At 43.4% G+C, this 15,166-nt stretch overlaps 1 protein-coding gene across 2 annotated transcripts; it reads left to right on the top strand.

The window, feature by feature from the left end:
• The first annotated feature begins 1,146 nt into the window (after positions 1-1,146).
• Positions 1,147-15,159, top strand: LOC109646679 (solute carrier family 2, facilitated glucose transporter member 1-like). 2 transcript variants are annotated; one of them, XM_069516455.1, is made up of 11 exons: positions 1,147-1,782; positions 2,055-2,181; positions 5,902-6,003; positions 6,572-6,732; positions 7,583-7,823; positions 7,941-8,103; positions 8,540-8,727; positions 9,447-9,551; positions 9,634-9,732; positions 10,327-10,530; positions 10,641-15,159. In XM_069516455.1, exons 2-11 carry the CDS (start codon positions 2,170-2,172, stop codon positions 10,956-10,958), a joined length of 1,593 nt encoding a protein of 530 aa, XP_069372556.1. In that variant the 5' UTR covers positions 1,147-1,782; positions 2,055-2,169; the 3' UTR covers positions 10,959-15,159. The 2 variants fall into 2 exon arrangements, with proteins under 2 accessions (XP_069372556.1, XP_069372557.1); XM_069516456.1 differs by having other exon boundaries at positions 1,713-1,937.
• Positions 15,160-15,166: the final 7 nt, after the last annotated feature.

Below are 15,166 nucleotides of genomic sequence, written 5' to 3'. Positions count from 1 at the left end.
TAGATTGCACCTGCTCCATGTGTCCAGCAGGTGTCCGTGTTGCCTCATCTGGGGCAACATATTTATTTCCCAACATGCATTGCGTGCTAGCCAGTAGTTTAAATCCGTGGAGCAGAGCTCCTGTCACAGACTGAAGGTTCCTTAAGGTTCTTTAAGGTTCTTTAAGGTTCCTGTGTGAAACTTGTTTTAATCTTTCATTTGAATTATTGACTCACTTTTAACTCTGGAAACAGGCGACATGTGCCGAACTCCATGAGGAAAAGCGCTGTTTCTCGACGTTTCTTGTGTTTTTGTTGTTCTCTTGACTCTGAGAAAAGAAATTCCTTCTTTTCATCGGTCAGTAACGTCGTTCGGTAAATTCGGCTGAAAATAAGTTTTTTACAAACGTCCTTAAAATGATCAAACTGGCAGATTTACCAGTCAGTCTCGTGACTTCCTGCACTGCCGTGTGGTTAAGAGACTCTCTTGTTTTGATGATGTTTGTGTTGTAAGTTCTGGAGAATTCATTTGCTCGTTTGATAAGTTCATCTTTGTCATTTTGTAAGAAACAAACTGGAAAATGACAAATAACCTTTTTCTCAAACTTCTCAGATGAGGTACTTTAAGATTTTGTTTATTTTATATATTGAAAACTGAATTAGTTTTATTCTCTGAGATTTATTCTTTTAGTTTTATTCTTTTAGTGTTATTCCCTGGGTTTCACACACAGACTGTACATACAGATCACAGACTGTACATAAAGATCACAGACTGGATATAAAGATCATAGACTGTACATAAAGATCACAGACTGTACATAAAGATCACAGACTGCACATAAAGATCACAGACTGTATATAAAGATCACAGACTGTACATAAAGATAAGAGACTGTATATAAAGATCAGACTGTACATACAGATCACAGACTGTACATACAGATCACAGACTGTACATAAAGATCACAGACTGGATATAAAGATAACAGACTGTATATAAAGATCACAGACTGTACATAAAGATCACAGACTGTACATACAGATCACAGACTTTATGGTTTTAACAGAAATATACAGATGTCATTGCATCAGCATTTTAATGCAAACCTCTGTGACGTCATCTACCATCAGCTGACTTTTGTTATTGTCAGTGTGTCACGAGCAGATCAGGAGACTGAGGAGCTGCAGTGTGTGAATGATCTTAATTTTTCATCCATTTGATTCTAGTTGTTTTCATGTGAAACTGATGTGAAACTGTTTTTACAGGTTGAGGTTTGAAAAGTTTTGATTTCTACAAACTGGAGCATCCTCTGAGCCGCGTGACCCGTTGCCCTGGCGACGTTGCATCAGCATCCGCAGCATCAGCATCAGCCTCCGTCAAGGTCGCTGGCGAGAGGCATCATGGGAAGGCGAGGAGGACACCAAGAGCGAGGGGGGGAGGGTGGGGTGAGTTCGTTGTCATCCTCTCCCGACCCTCAGGACCCCACTCCGCGCATGCGCACACGCTTTCATCAGCTGATCTGACCAACTAACCGAAAAACGGCTGCGACCATAATAGGACATGAGGCCGCGGTGATGATGATGATGACGATGATGAAGAAGACGGAATCACGGATTTCTGCACGTACACGCTGCGGGGCGGGGCCACGTCACGGCACCGCAGCATCCCAGCTTCTCATTGGTTGATGGATGAAGAAAATATATAATAAAACAAGTGCGTGTGGTTACGTGCGCGTCTGCTCGCAGCACCAGAGGAGGGAGGAACCGCAGCAGCTCGCACGCCTTTGTCCGCTGGTCACGACCGGTAAGTGTCTCTGTGCTGATCCGGGTTGTGCTGCTCGGATCTGGGGTGTTTCTGAGAGACGCACCGGGGGCTGGAGGAATCATCACGAGGCTGCAGACAGAGATGAGAATATAAAACTCGTCTCCTGCTTCCTCTGTGTCATTCCACTGTGCACGGTGAGGGGCGTGTCATTGATTGTTGGTGATTGGTTTTTGTTGATTGGCAAAAGAGAGAAACGCTCGTGCTGGTACCACGGACAGCGCCTATACTGAGGGGTGCTTGTTTTCCTGCAGCTCTCAGCGCCGGCGGGCGGATCCTGTGTTTTCACCTCCAGCTGAAGACACCAGCTCCTGCTGCTCCTCTTCAAAGTGAGATTCACCTGGTGATCACCCAGCTCGGCTTCAGAAGATGGCGGGACAGGCAAGTGTGGTTTCCTCACCTCTGGCTGTTGAATTCATGTTCCAATCATACGCCTGAAAAAGAGAGTTTATATAAAACACTTGACGTCTTTACAACTTGTTCTGGTTGAACAGTGTTTCTGTGTGAAGCAGCGTGGGCGGGGAGAGTCTATATCTCCGCCTGTGAGTCACCCACGAGTTCTGCAGATGTGAGAGGAAGACATCATGTCCTGCACATATGTGATGGTTTCAGTGTTTGAATGTTTCATGTGTGTGCATGTGTTCAGCCACTTGAATGATTGTGTGAGTGTGACGACCACGTGTCCTAAAAACAAGAAGAGGAAAATCATCATCTTCTGCAAGAGGCCGGTTTTAGATGTAGGATTTGTAGTGAAGGTAAAATTTGTCTCAAGACGACGATCAAGGTCAAGAAGGCAGTGAAAGAGATGATTCACTGATTCCTTCTCCCAACATAAAAGAAATGAAGCCACATTTAGACGTTCAGATGACGAATAACCAGCTACAGCTTCACTTCTCAAGTGCTCGCACGTACACGTGCAACACGTTCCTCCAGCAGGTTTGTTTCAAGGGCCTCTGGGAAATGAAGGAAATCATCAACCTGAGGAAGATGATGATGAGGCAGCGAGAGGAAACCACAGAAGAAGAAAGTATGATTTAAAATACACCAGGCGAGCTTGATGACAATGTCTATTCTTTAAAATCCGTAGATTTATACTTTATTGAAGCATATTGGTCAATAATCATCTATTCAAGGTTATAAAGGAAGTTGCTGCCGTGTAGTAAAACATCAAATCAAGACACTGTTATAGTTTTAACCATTTTACAAAAAGATTATAATTAAAAAATATTGTGTAAAACCTTAAATCACGCAAAAACTAAATGCTGACCTTGTTTTACTTTGAAAAACAGCTGAAACTGTTTTAAAGGTCAAATTCACTTGTGACCTCAGTGTTGCCGTGATCAGATCAATGAAGTGTGTGTCTGTTTGTGTTGTTTACATCGGGGGGAGTTCACGGTAAACATGTTCCCGTGTCAGGACGTCCTGATTGGCTCTGACTTCACATCCTGCTCTGGACATCTCGTGCCAGATATCGAGCGGCTCATCGAATTAAAACAGAAACGGATCGATACCTTTTTACGTCTTTTTCCCTTTAGCTTTGCTCCAAAGTTGGATTGATTCAGGGAGAAATGGTTTGTTCAGAGCAGATGTAGGTCAGACGTGTGTGTTTGTGTTTGTCTGTGTGTGTGTGTGTGTGTGTGTGTGAGAGTGTGTGTGTGTGTGTGTGAGAGAGTGAGTGAGTGAGTGAGTGAGTGAGTGACAGTGCAGGTTCATGAGACTCGGCCGACTGTGTGCACAAGGGCTGTGGTAACTTTTAAGACTGTGTCAATAAACCTGTCACCTCCAGGCGGTTGCCATGGAGACGAAGGAAGGAGGGAGGGGGCAGACTGAGGGGTGGTCTCTTGAAAGGATGGAGGGATGGACGGATGGATGGAAGGAGGATGTGAGCTTTCAAGAGAACAAACATGTGGAACATTTTCTTTTGTGTGACGGAGACGAGAGAAGTTGTTGTTGCTGGAAGATAAAACCAAGAGTTTGGAGCCTGAGAGGAAAACGTGGATGAGTCACAGTTTGATTCTTCTGATTTGTTTAATCAAACCTGCATCAGAGCCGGTTTGTCGGAGCGCATGCTAACGTGGTGGCGCTGGTTGCCATAGTAACATGGCATCTGTTCACCAAGTCTGCGTACAGCAGCAGATTAATGACACAGAAGTTCATGTTCAGAGTGTTTCCATGAAACACCACAGCTGGTTACTGCAATGTAACTGTCGTCAAGAGCAACACAACAAAAGTCCAGTTATACAGATATAATGTAAATGTGTTATAACACACACACACACTCACACACACACACACACACACACTCTGTCAGGACTCGACCTACGAGCTCTCATTACTGGTCCTCGTCTGTGGCGTCATGTGACCCATAATTTCTACTGAGTCACTGTGACTTGACAAGAAAACAGAAACAGATGATGAGGGACAGAGAGAAAAGAGGAAGGTGTGTGTGTGCGTGTGCATGTGCGTGCGTGTGTGTGGTTTGTTGTTGCTCTTATCGTGCTTGCGGCTCGTTTCTTTCTGTCTCGGTTCATTAACTTTTAATTGAAATGATGATGATGATGTCAGATGATGAAGGAAACACTTGCTTCAGGATTGAATCTTGCCCAGTGAAATCAATTGTCGGTTCAAAACCATAACTTTTTATTTGAGTTTTTATTTTTCCACATCATCCTCTAAATTCAGGTGTTTACTTCAACACTTTCATGAATTCATCAGTTAAAGGAAAATACTTGATTCAGTCAGAATGAGACGTTCTACTTTTAAACCTTCGGTTTAAATGATAAGAAGAAGATTTATCTTGTTTTAACTGGAAGAAATGACACCAGGCAGATAAAACAGATCAAAACAAGACAAAATCCTATAAATGAATGAGTTTCTTTATTTCTAACGTGAAATAACATGTGACCTCCTCCACACCGACAGTAACAAGGTCAGATGTTACGGTGAAATGTTTCTGATCTAAGATCTGAAACCTGACTGATGTGTGAGAATAAAGATGAAATCGTCCTGAGCCTTTAAACGCTCTGTAGAATAAATCCACTTTGACCTTCATCGTCATCACCATCACCATCCACCTGCACATGCTCCTCCCCTGCCCTCTGATTGGCTCTGGTCCTGTGCGGCAGCCAACGCCTCTCCGGCCGAAAACAAATCCTGAAGAGGTGCCGTCTTTGCTGATTTCATCTGACCTCGCTCTGTCGTCGTGGTCGTTTCAAGGGCAGAGGATCACCTGAGCGCCAGGTTTACATGAAGCATCTCAAATAACAGCAGCAGACTGAGCCTCGTCAGCAGAGGGAGGAAACATCTGCAGGAGCAAAGACACAGTGACCCAGTTTCTCCTGCTCAGTCCCAACATGACCCTGAGCTCTGATGTGGGATCAGCTGAGACGTGTTTCAGGATTTTTACTGATTCGTTTCTGTTCAGTAGCCTGTGACGTCACATGAGCTGACACCACGTCAGTCAATGTGCAGTCAGCTGAAAAAGTTAGAATCCCATGAACACTTTGTCCTCTTATGGAGTAGCTTTAGGTTTAGGAGGAAAATGTATTTATGAGGAACTCTCAAGATTCATTTCTTCTACAAGGCTCCACGAGGGGGCGGATGATGTCTGGTCGTCACGACGATGGCGGCGGCTCCTTCAGTGCTCACCATAATTTCATTAGTGAGGCGAGTCGTTATGGGGCAGAGGCAGGTGGGCTGTTGTGGCTGTATTGAATTTCCTCTGCATTTAGCTGATTATGTCCAGGAAAGACAAACACAGTCATAAAAAGGAGCTCGGAGACGAGAGGGCTTCAGAAACATCAAACACCACAAAGCACATTTTAACACGTATGTGTTTTATATCAGCTGTGTTATCATGTGGTGTGTTTGCATCACTGACCTGTTCCTGGCGTCAGCATCACAGTTTTATTGCGTCTGTCGGCCGGCGGCACTGATTTAAAATCCCATTATGATCTCAGATTTGATATTTATTATGTCTGTCTCTCTGTGCCCCCCCCCTCCTGACCTTTCCACATTCATCTCCTTTTTTTTTTTTTACTTTCTCCGTTTTCTTCTTTTCCTCTTCCTCCCGTCTTTTCTTGTCTCTTGTCCTCGCTCCAGGAAAAGCAGGTGACAGGTTACCTCCTGTTCTCTCTGACCACCGCCGTCATCGGCTCCCTGCAGTTTGGTTACAACACAGGAGTCATCAATGCTCCCGAGCAGGTTGGTGACATCTGTGTGAGAGAAAGAAGAACTGACTCGTTACAGTTTGGACGACAGATTGAATTTTTCTCTTCATCCCTAATTGTGCAGAACCACACTTGAGTTCAGAATTAGATGTAGAAGCAGATTAGTTGAGACAGGATTCGTTTCTGCTGTTGGATGATTTCTGGATCCAGAGACGACCTGAGTGGATTCAAACATAGAAATCTTGACCCTGTGCAGATTTGAATGAAGTTGTTTCAGTAAAAATACACAAATGCACTTAGTTAAGAAAATGTGGAGAAAAAATTAACTAACTTTATTTCATTTTATTGCAAAATTACAGAAAATTTGAAAAATTCAGTTTACTGGATAACAGATGCTGTTCTGACTCCAGTGGGAGTTTGTGGGGGTTGTGTTGGAAGTCACACACATGGTTCATTCAGATGGATGGATGCTAACATTAACGTCACTGTAGCACTTTAGAAAACTAGCAGGCGAGTAACGTAATGCAGGACACTCAAATGACGGAGGAGAATACTGGGGAATACTGACAAATTTAAAAATGATTTCCGTCCCTGCACCTTAGAAACTGCGATCTTTCTTCAACAACACCTGGGTGGAGCGCTATGGGGAGTCCATCAGCCAGGACGTCTGCACCATCGTTTGGAGCGTTGCCGTCGCCATCTTCAGCGTGGGCGGTATGGTGGGCTCCTTCAGCGTGGGCGTCATGGCGGATCGGTTTGGCAGGTAGGAAGTGACGGAAGATTCTCTGTTGAATCGGACATGTTTATCAGGGGATTGTTTCTTTACTTTAATGGCTCTGTCTATTTCCAGTGTGGTTCAGCTGAGCCATCACAAGCCATTACTCCTAATGGAGTTCATGAAGCGTGTCTAACGTCAGCCCAGTGCTCGACTCTAATGCTCCCCGGAGTCGTTCCTTCATTTCTCCATTTCTCTCTTTTAATATGTTTGGCTTCTCCCACAATTCTTTGCATATTTAATATTGTATGAAACTGACAGAGAATTGTGAATCCTGTTCAGGTCACAATAACAACATAATCAAGGTGTGTTCGTTAATTAGCTTTGCTGGTGCAAGTTTTTAACTTTAGCTAAGATAGCAGTTTAACTATGTGTGTCTTTTTTATGCTAAGCTCAGCTAATGGCTTCTTTAGTTAAAAAGTAAAATGATTATCATAAAAAAAAAACTCAATGCAATGGTTAAATTGCTTTGTTCAATTCCACCAGACTCCATTGACAAAACCAGTGATTTTACCTCAGAGAACACAGGAGTTGTTGTTGCTCACTTTAGAGTTTATTTGTGATATTGTGCTGGCTGAAGCGTTAACTTGACTCAAAGTACCACACAATAACACAAAAAGGCAAACTTACTAACTTGTGGAGGCAGCAGTAGAGCAATAACTGTCAAGTTCTGTGAGGTAAAATTACTGGTTTTGTCGATGGAGTCTGGTGGCTTTAACAAAGTGACTGTGGTTGTTTTCTGAAACTTTTCGTTCCTTCAGTGATGAAGTCAACTTTAATCTGATTCTCGATACCAAACATCTGAAACAGTGTAAACTCTGTGGTTCCTCCTCCTCAGGCGTCGCTCCATGTTCCTGGTGAACTCTCTGGCCGTGATCGGCGGCCTCCTCATGGGCTTCTCCACCATCTGCTCCTCCTACGAGATGGTGATCGCTGGCCGTTTGGTCATCGGCCTGTTCTGCGGCTTCTTCACCGGCCTGACTCCCATGTACGTGGGCGAGGTGTCACCCACTCCCCTCAGAGGAGCGTTTGGGACCCTGCACCAGCTCGGTGTGGTGGTGGGCATCCTGATCGCTCAGGTCAGGGCTTATAACAAATCTCAGATTGAATCTGTTTAGAACAAGCTTTGCTCTGCAGGTGTTGTTCGTCCTGGTGAGTGTGGTTTAACTCCCTGTTGTTGTGGCCCCGGTGTTTAGATCTTTGGTTTAGAGGCTCTGCTGGGCTCTGACAAGCTGTGGCCCCTGCTGCTGGCCCTCACTGTGGTCCCTGCTGTGCTGCAGTGCATCCTGCTGCCCTTCTGTCCTGAGAGCCCCCGGTTCCTGCTCATCAACCTCAAACAGGAGGAGCAGGCACGTAAAGGTACGCACCAAAACTTCTGCAGCTCATACTGCACCTACTGATGGTTCTACAGACTGGAGGAGGCAGGGATCGAACCACCGACCCTCTGGTCATTGGAGAGAGGCTGGCAGACACACCAGCATTTGGGTAGATACAATAACCCACTGAACTCTGCAACTGACAAATAACAATACTACTTCAAATACAATTACTACTATAGACACTATGCTGACACTACTGTTACAAATACTACCTGGACGTCTACCGCTGCTTCTATTGCTCCATCAACAGGACCACTCTTTACGTCCGTACACTACGACAACTGGCACCACAGTAGTTGATGCTATTCAACATGATATAGATACTTAGATGTTAGTGAAGTGAAATATTAGGTCAGGATGACGTCTGAGTCTTATCTTAATATCTCCGTCACGGTGGTTTGTGGTCCTGTCAACAGCACTGGTGCGTCTGCGCGGCAGCGAGGACGTGAGTAAAGACATGCAGGAGATGAAGGAGGAGAGCGCTAAGATGGCCATGGAGAAGAAGGTCACCATCCCCGAGCTCTTCCGCTCGCCGGCGTATCGTCAGCCCCTCCTGGTCGCCGTCATGCTGCAGCTCTCTCAGCAGCTGTCGGGAATCAACGCTGTGAGTCGGCCGGACGCTCACACTCATTTTCACATAATTTCACATGTTGAAGACGAAGCTTGATTGATTATTGTTAGTTGGTCACTGCCTTGATTTGCTAATGATGGAAACACAAACAATAGAATCGCACACAGACTAAATGTCTCAGTTTAATTAATAATCACTAGTTTATATAAAACTCACAAAACCAAATATATTAGAATTAAATGCAACATTATTCACTCTCATAAAATCTTGTTCCGCAGGATTGAACTTATCCTCTCTAATCCTTTGTTGCTTATTTACTTCCTCTGACTGATTTTCTCAGATTCATGAAACATTCACTGCTGCAGACTACAGTTCTCTATTTAAGTCTATAACACAGACACGTCAGTGCAGGTTAAAAGTAAATATCAGATACTTCCTCTCAGCAGGAGGCAGGAGAGAGTTTTTGTGGATTAAAGCTGCACGTGATTATATGACAGGACCTTTTTTACATTTCTCTGCTGGACGGTGTGAAAAAAACAAAAAATAGTATTTGACTTCGAAGTGGTGTAGCTGTAATTCCTGGACCCTGAACAATTAGTTGCTGGTTTATTAGGAACACGTAGCTGATGCCCAAAGGATTCTGGGAAATTCACAGACATTAGGCAGTAAATAACCAAATGAGAGTCGAGACAAAATCATTTCAATTATTTGTTTATGTTATTTTGTCTTTTCTCTCGTCTCCCTCCTCTCAGGTGTTCTACTACTCAACGGGGATCTTCAAGTCGGCCGGTGTGAAGCAGCCCATCTACGCCACCATCGGTGCCGGCATCGTCAACACCATCTTTACCGTCGTATCTGTGAGTGTCCTCATCCAACAAGTGTGTGTGTGTGTGTGTGTGCGTTCAGCAGCACGTCACTCAGTCCTGTCTGTGTCTCCAGCTCTTCCTGGTGGAGAAGGCGGGACGACGGACGCTGCACCTCCTGGGGTTGGGGGGGATGGCGGTGAGCGCGCTGATCATGACCATCTCCCTCCTGTTGGTGAGTCACTGGGTCGGAGGGGGACTGACTGAAAACATCTCAATGTATTAAATTGTCTTCAGCTTGGATGTGTCTTCATTGCTTTAGGCACATCACTGCTACAGGTCACAGTGTCTCTGCTGTTAGTCCGAACAGGTTGATCATCATCACGTTGATCATCATCAGGTTGATCATCATCACGTTGATGAGTACTCGTGGTGGTTAAAGCCAGACATTTCTACTGAAGCAAACTTTGTGTCCGACGTCTTTTAATTATTCAATTCCTCAATTATTCCATCATAATAAACCACTTGTGTCAGTTTTCACTTTGGTCTTTTAAGAGTTTGATTGACCCATTTTGGACTTTCACCCTCAGAATGGCTTGTTTTTAGTGACCTCTAGTGGTGTAACCTTCTACACGGGGGAAAAAAGTATAAACTATATTTAACTTGATTAAAAGTGCAGTAAACAAAAACAACCTAAATCAAATGGATATTTGCTGATGACTGAGGTTAATTAACTTCATATCCGATCTTTCTCTCTCTCTCTCTCTCTCTCTCTCTCTCTCTCTCTCTCTCTCTCTCTCTCTCTCTCTCTCTCTCTCTACCTGAGCAGGTGAACATTCCTGCTATGAGCTACGTGGCCATCATGGCCGTCATGCTGTTCGTGGCCATGTTTGAGTTGGGCCCCGGTCCGATTCCGTGGTTCATCGTGGCTGAGTTGTTCTCCCAGGGACCCCGACCGGCCGCCATGGCGGTGGCTGGCTGCTGCAATTGGACGGCCAACTTCCTGGTTGGAATGAGCTTCCCCAAACTAGTGGTGAGAGAGAGAGAGAGAGAGAGAGAGAGAGAGTGCGCAGGATGTTTCCCTCTTTTATCTGTCGTTTAAATGAAATAATCTAATCTGAATAATCTCTCTCCTCTCCTCAGGATACGTGCGGGCCATGGGTCTTCCTCATCTTCACCGGTTTCCTTGTCATCTTCTTCATCTTCACCTTCATCAAAGTCCCAGAGACGAAGGGCAAGACCTTTGATGAGATCGCCCGCAGCTTTGGCAGCGCCCCGCCTCCCACTTCCTCGTTTGTTGAGGAGCCTCCCGCTGGCGCCAGTGCAGCCGTGACGCTTCCCGCCTCTCCGGTGAAGGAGAAGGTGCCGCTGGTTGAGGCGGTGGTGGCGGCTCCGGCTCCTGCAGCTGAGACCACACCTCTGGAGGATAAATCCAACTCGACAGTGCAGGAGAGTGTGTAGAGCTGCTGCTGACGCAGCTCTCACAGGTGAAGGAGGTTTTAAATGAAGGAAGCAGCAGAGATTTTTAAAAAGCTGTAAATTGAATTAACTATTGGAAAAAAGAAACAGAAGTTTTATATTAGACCTGCTGACACCGGCAGTGTCATCGAGTTGTGGGCTTTGATTTTTAAAAGTCCGGCTTCTGCTTTCACAACTTCACGATTCCTTCTTTTACGTCCTCCCTCCCTTTACTGTGAGAGAGAAGCAGTCGATGTGCAACACACAGATTCAAGCTACTGTACATTCCTACACTACAGCTACACTTCAGCTACACTCATTAACAAGACGAGGCTTTTTCACTGCAGCTGTGTCGAGTCAGAACGACCCACTTTTCCAACGCGCCGGCACAGACTGTCTGTGCGTTCAACTGTTCCTTGAAAGTGTTCGGAATCTTGAAACATGTAAACAATACGTGTTGAGAGCGTTCAACAACACGTTAACGCTGATTTGCACAGAGCAAAGAAAAAGAAATTAGCTTTGACAGGCAGATAAATCAATTAAAGCGTTAATCATGGAAGCGTCTGTATCGGATAAAAAGAGACGGACGTAGACTTTGCAAGCGACAAAATTAACATTTGACACAAGCAAATTGTTAAATTATATTAGTTGGTTTATGAGTAAAGATTTGCCGACATGACGTGGATTCACTCGGTGTTGATGGAAACTGACTCACAGACGTGAGGTGAGTCATTACAGTCGAGGACACGTGTCTCCATTGATGTCCGAGCTCACGTCCTGCTAGTGTGAGCGAGGAGATCGTGCACATTTTGTTTTTAATTATTCCTCTTGTGGATATTTTAGTGCAATATAACACGCCGTTGTTTAATCCTGTAACATTTAATGATCTTTTATCCGTTCCTGTTTTCGGACGTGTTCTCGAATCTGAATTTATGCTCTGCCTTCAGCTGAAAAACCTTTTAATGGCAAAGAACTAAACTTTAAAGACATAGAGGACAGATGTGATCATGACAATTTAAGACAATTAAAATCTAGATCCCGAAGTTTTTAGTTTGATATTCTTCTCATCAGTTTATGTTGCTGGTGCTGAGTTCTATCCTTTATTCCAAAAAAAACTAAATCTGCCTTGTGGCTATGATGAATTTGAGGATTTCCTAATGTCTGCAGACAAAAACTGGCCGGTTGAATAGTCTTAGTTTCAGTAGATAACAGTAGGGTAACGTGCAATGTTTCTGTTAAAGAGAAAATTATGACTATTTATTACCCTAAGAACTTGATTTTTGTATGAAATATATATATATGATGAAGTAAATTTAGAATCATGATGCTTTCCAAATTAACACAGGTATAAAATATTAAATACGTCTGTATTGAGCTTTGCCTGCGGTGAGGGAATCGAACCTGCGTCACTTGAACTGCAGCTCAGAGATTTAGATGACGTGACACTGTACATTTTATTTGTCTCTCTCTATGTAGATGCACTTTGTAAAGCAGCATTAGGGCCACAATCACTAACATAGGAGTCAAGTAGTTTCAATGAATTATTCAAAACAACATTTACCTGAGCGTGAACGTGGCCGAGCTGATATTAGAATAAGTAGGAGTCAATAAATAAAATGTGCAATCGATGTAGAATCTGCAGCCTCGACAATGTAGAAGTTAAAGCTGCGTCAACAACACGTAGAGGAGGACCACATGTCTTAAATGCTTCCTGACGTTAGCTTTAAATTATTATTATTAAATGATAACGGCTTCCAATACTCAATCGTCTTTGTCTCTACGAAGCCTGATATTCTCTCTACTACCTGAATGCTACGTTACATAGCCAGTTAGCTTAGCTGTGGATTAGCCTTCACCTGAAGCTAGTCAGGAACTCGACGTGTCATCAGGGCGGATGCATCGTAAATAAATAAAGTATTTAATTTTCTTATTTGTTGTTGTAATTCGACAAATTGTTCATTTCTTAACAGTGACTCAAGGCAAAGTTAGCTTTTAAAAACTGTAGTTCTTCGATGGTCCACTAGGGGAGCACTCAGAGAACTGAGGTTACACAATTAGTAATCACAAGTTTTTTTATTCCACCAGTGACTAAAAGAACGTGTGTTAATTATTTCATGTAACTCAAACTGATTATAGCGCCACCTTCAGACGTGTTCACAGAAACTCTTAATGTCTTTCACACGTCATTATTAGTGATTATTGATTATTGAAATACAACAATGTTCATTCATTCACTTGTCTCATTCGTCGGGTCCAGACGCTGTCGACATTGTGACACTTGGTCTGACGAGTCTGTCGTGTGTGTGGCGTTGTACCTTTTACAGATGTATGAATAACTAACATTGTACAATGTGTGTGTAACGTGTGTATATGTGTGACGCAAAGTATATTTTCTATATCCTGTCGTGAGTTATTGTAGTTGAAGAAGCTATTTTCGCCCCTGCTGCACTTTAACAACATATTTATTTATTTATACTACGTAGTATTTAGTTTTCTGCAAACACTGGAAAAATATTTATCTTGACAAGAAAGTGATTTGTTCTAAAGTTTGATCGGAGAGATTTGAGCTGAAACGTGAAGATGTGTCACTTTGCATCTGACGGAGATAAAAGTTGTTTGATGAAGTGTGAGACTTGTTAAGATGAATATTTAGCTGATGGTGGATGGAGTCATGGTGTCGTTGTGCGTTGCTGTGTTTGATGATAGTGATGTGCTGTGTTTGCGCTGACGGAGGTGTGTGGTGTTGTGTTGTGTTCCAGCTTCTGTCCCGCACTGCTCCTGCAACACGCCACTAACCCTCAACTTTCATTTTCGTGATGTCACAAATCAAACACCTCCCTGGTTTGAGTCCTGAGGTGGATTCAAAGTATCTCAGTGGGGAAAAGATGAAAAAACTGTGACTTTAAAAGTGTTTAAAACAATTGACGGAGATTTTAAAGGGGAAGTTATCTACAAGCTGCAGTTTGGGTTCTTATAAAATAGTAAATTGTCCAAAAAACAAATTCACTCCCCTGCAGCCTCGTTAGATGAGATTTTTCTGCAGTTTGAAAAAGAAAATCTAAATTTGTCTTTGTGTTTTACTGACAAAGTGTTAGTGTCCGACTGCAGCGCAACAAACTATGTGACCAGATTTGAATCTAACACGTGGAACCAGGTGTACACGTCTCTTAACCGCATGACCACCTGCATCTTCCAGCCAAAGTATTCATTTGTAAAATATGTATATTTTGAAAATATTATACTATTTATATGTTGACTTGCACGCTCACATGTTAGTGTGTTTGATCTTGTTCTGGGGTGACTGTGATCTTTTTTTTTTTTGCTCTTGTCCTTCATCTCTTTGTCATCCCTCCATCACAGCCGTGCTTTTCATTCGTGCCTCATTACTCTCACACTCCTCAGGTTTTTTGCGGCCATATTGTGTTTCTTCTTTGTTTTTGTTTTTTTATGTACATTTAAAAAAATTTTTTTGCCCTTCATGATGTTGCTATGGCAACTGCTGCCAATATTCCAAAAGTTGGTTGTCATGTTGCCTAGCGACAGTCAGGGAGTAAAATTCCAAACTGTTGTTCAAATGTTTACCCGACGAAAGGCGACTCCGTCAGCTTTGATTCAAATAAAACTCGGTCAGAACTGAGACTTCAGTGAATCATGTAGCCTGTTCCTCGCTCTGCCTCGTTAGCTCCTCACCTGTGTGTTGTGTAATTTAATGTATGTTTGAGTATCACGTACTGCAACGCTGCTCGTGCCTCTGCACCTCGCACATACACGCACCGTGTTGTCCACACGCGTGTTTGTGTTTCGCTGCTGTGTTGGAAAACGCTTCCTCGCTCATTCACTCATTCACACACTTCGACAGCATTGCACTGTGGGAGTTTTAGCCTGAAGTCTTTTCAGATAGTGTGTAAATGTTGCATCTAGAGTTTGATGGTGAATGTCGTGAAGTGACGAAGTGACAGCCATCGTCTGTAAACGCTGAGTTCTATCACAGTATTTCATTTTCAAGGTGTTTTGGCACTTGACGACGAGAGTGATGAATTGTGGGTAATCAACCTTCAGTTTCGGTAACACGATGAACAGCTGGTGTGAATATGGAGTATTTTGGTTGAACAGTCCTGCTGATGTGCCCCAACACGTTTTAGTTTGTGTTTGTATTGTAAATACCAGATATGATGTTAAATAAAATCTTCATCATGTGACGAGATCTTTGT

This window comes from Paralichthys olivaceus, chromosome 20 (assembly GCF_024713975.1).
Source record: "Paralichthys olivaceus isolate ysfri-2021 chromosome 20, ASM2471397v2, whole genome shotgun sequence".
Classification (NCBI taxonomy): Eukaryota; Metazoa; Chordata; class Actinopteri; order Pleuronectiformes; family Paralichthyidae; genus Paralichthys; species Paralichthys olivaceus.
This window is presented reverse-complemented; position numbering and strand designations above follow the sequence as displayed.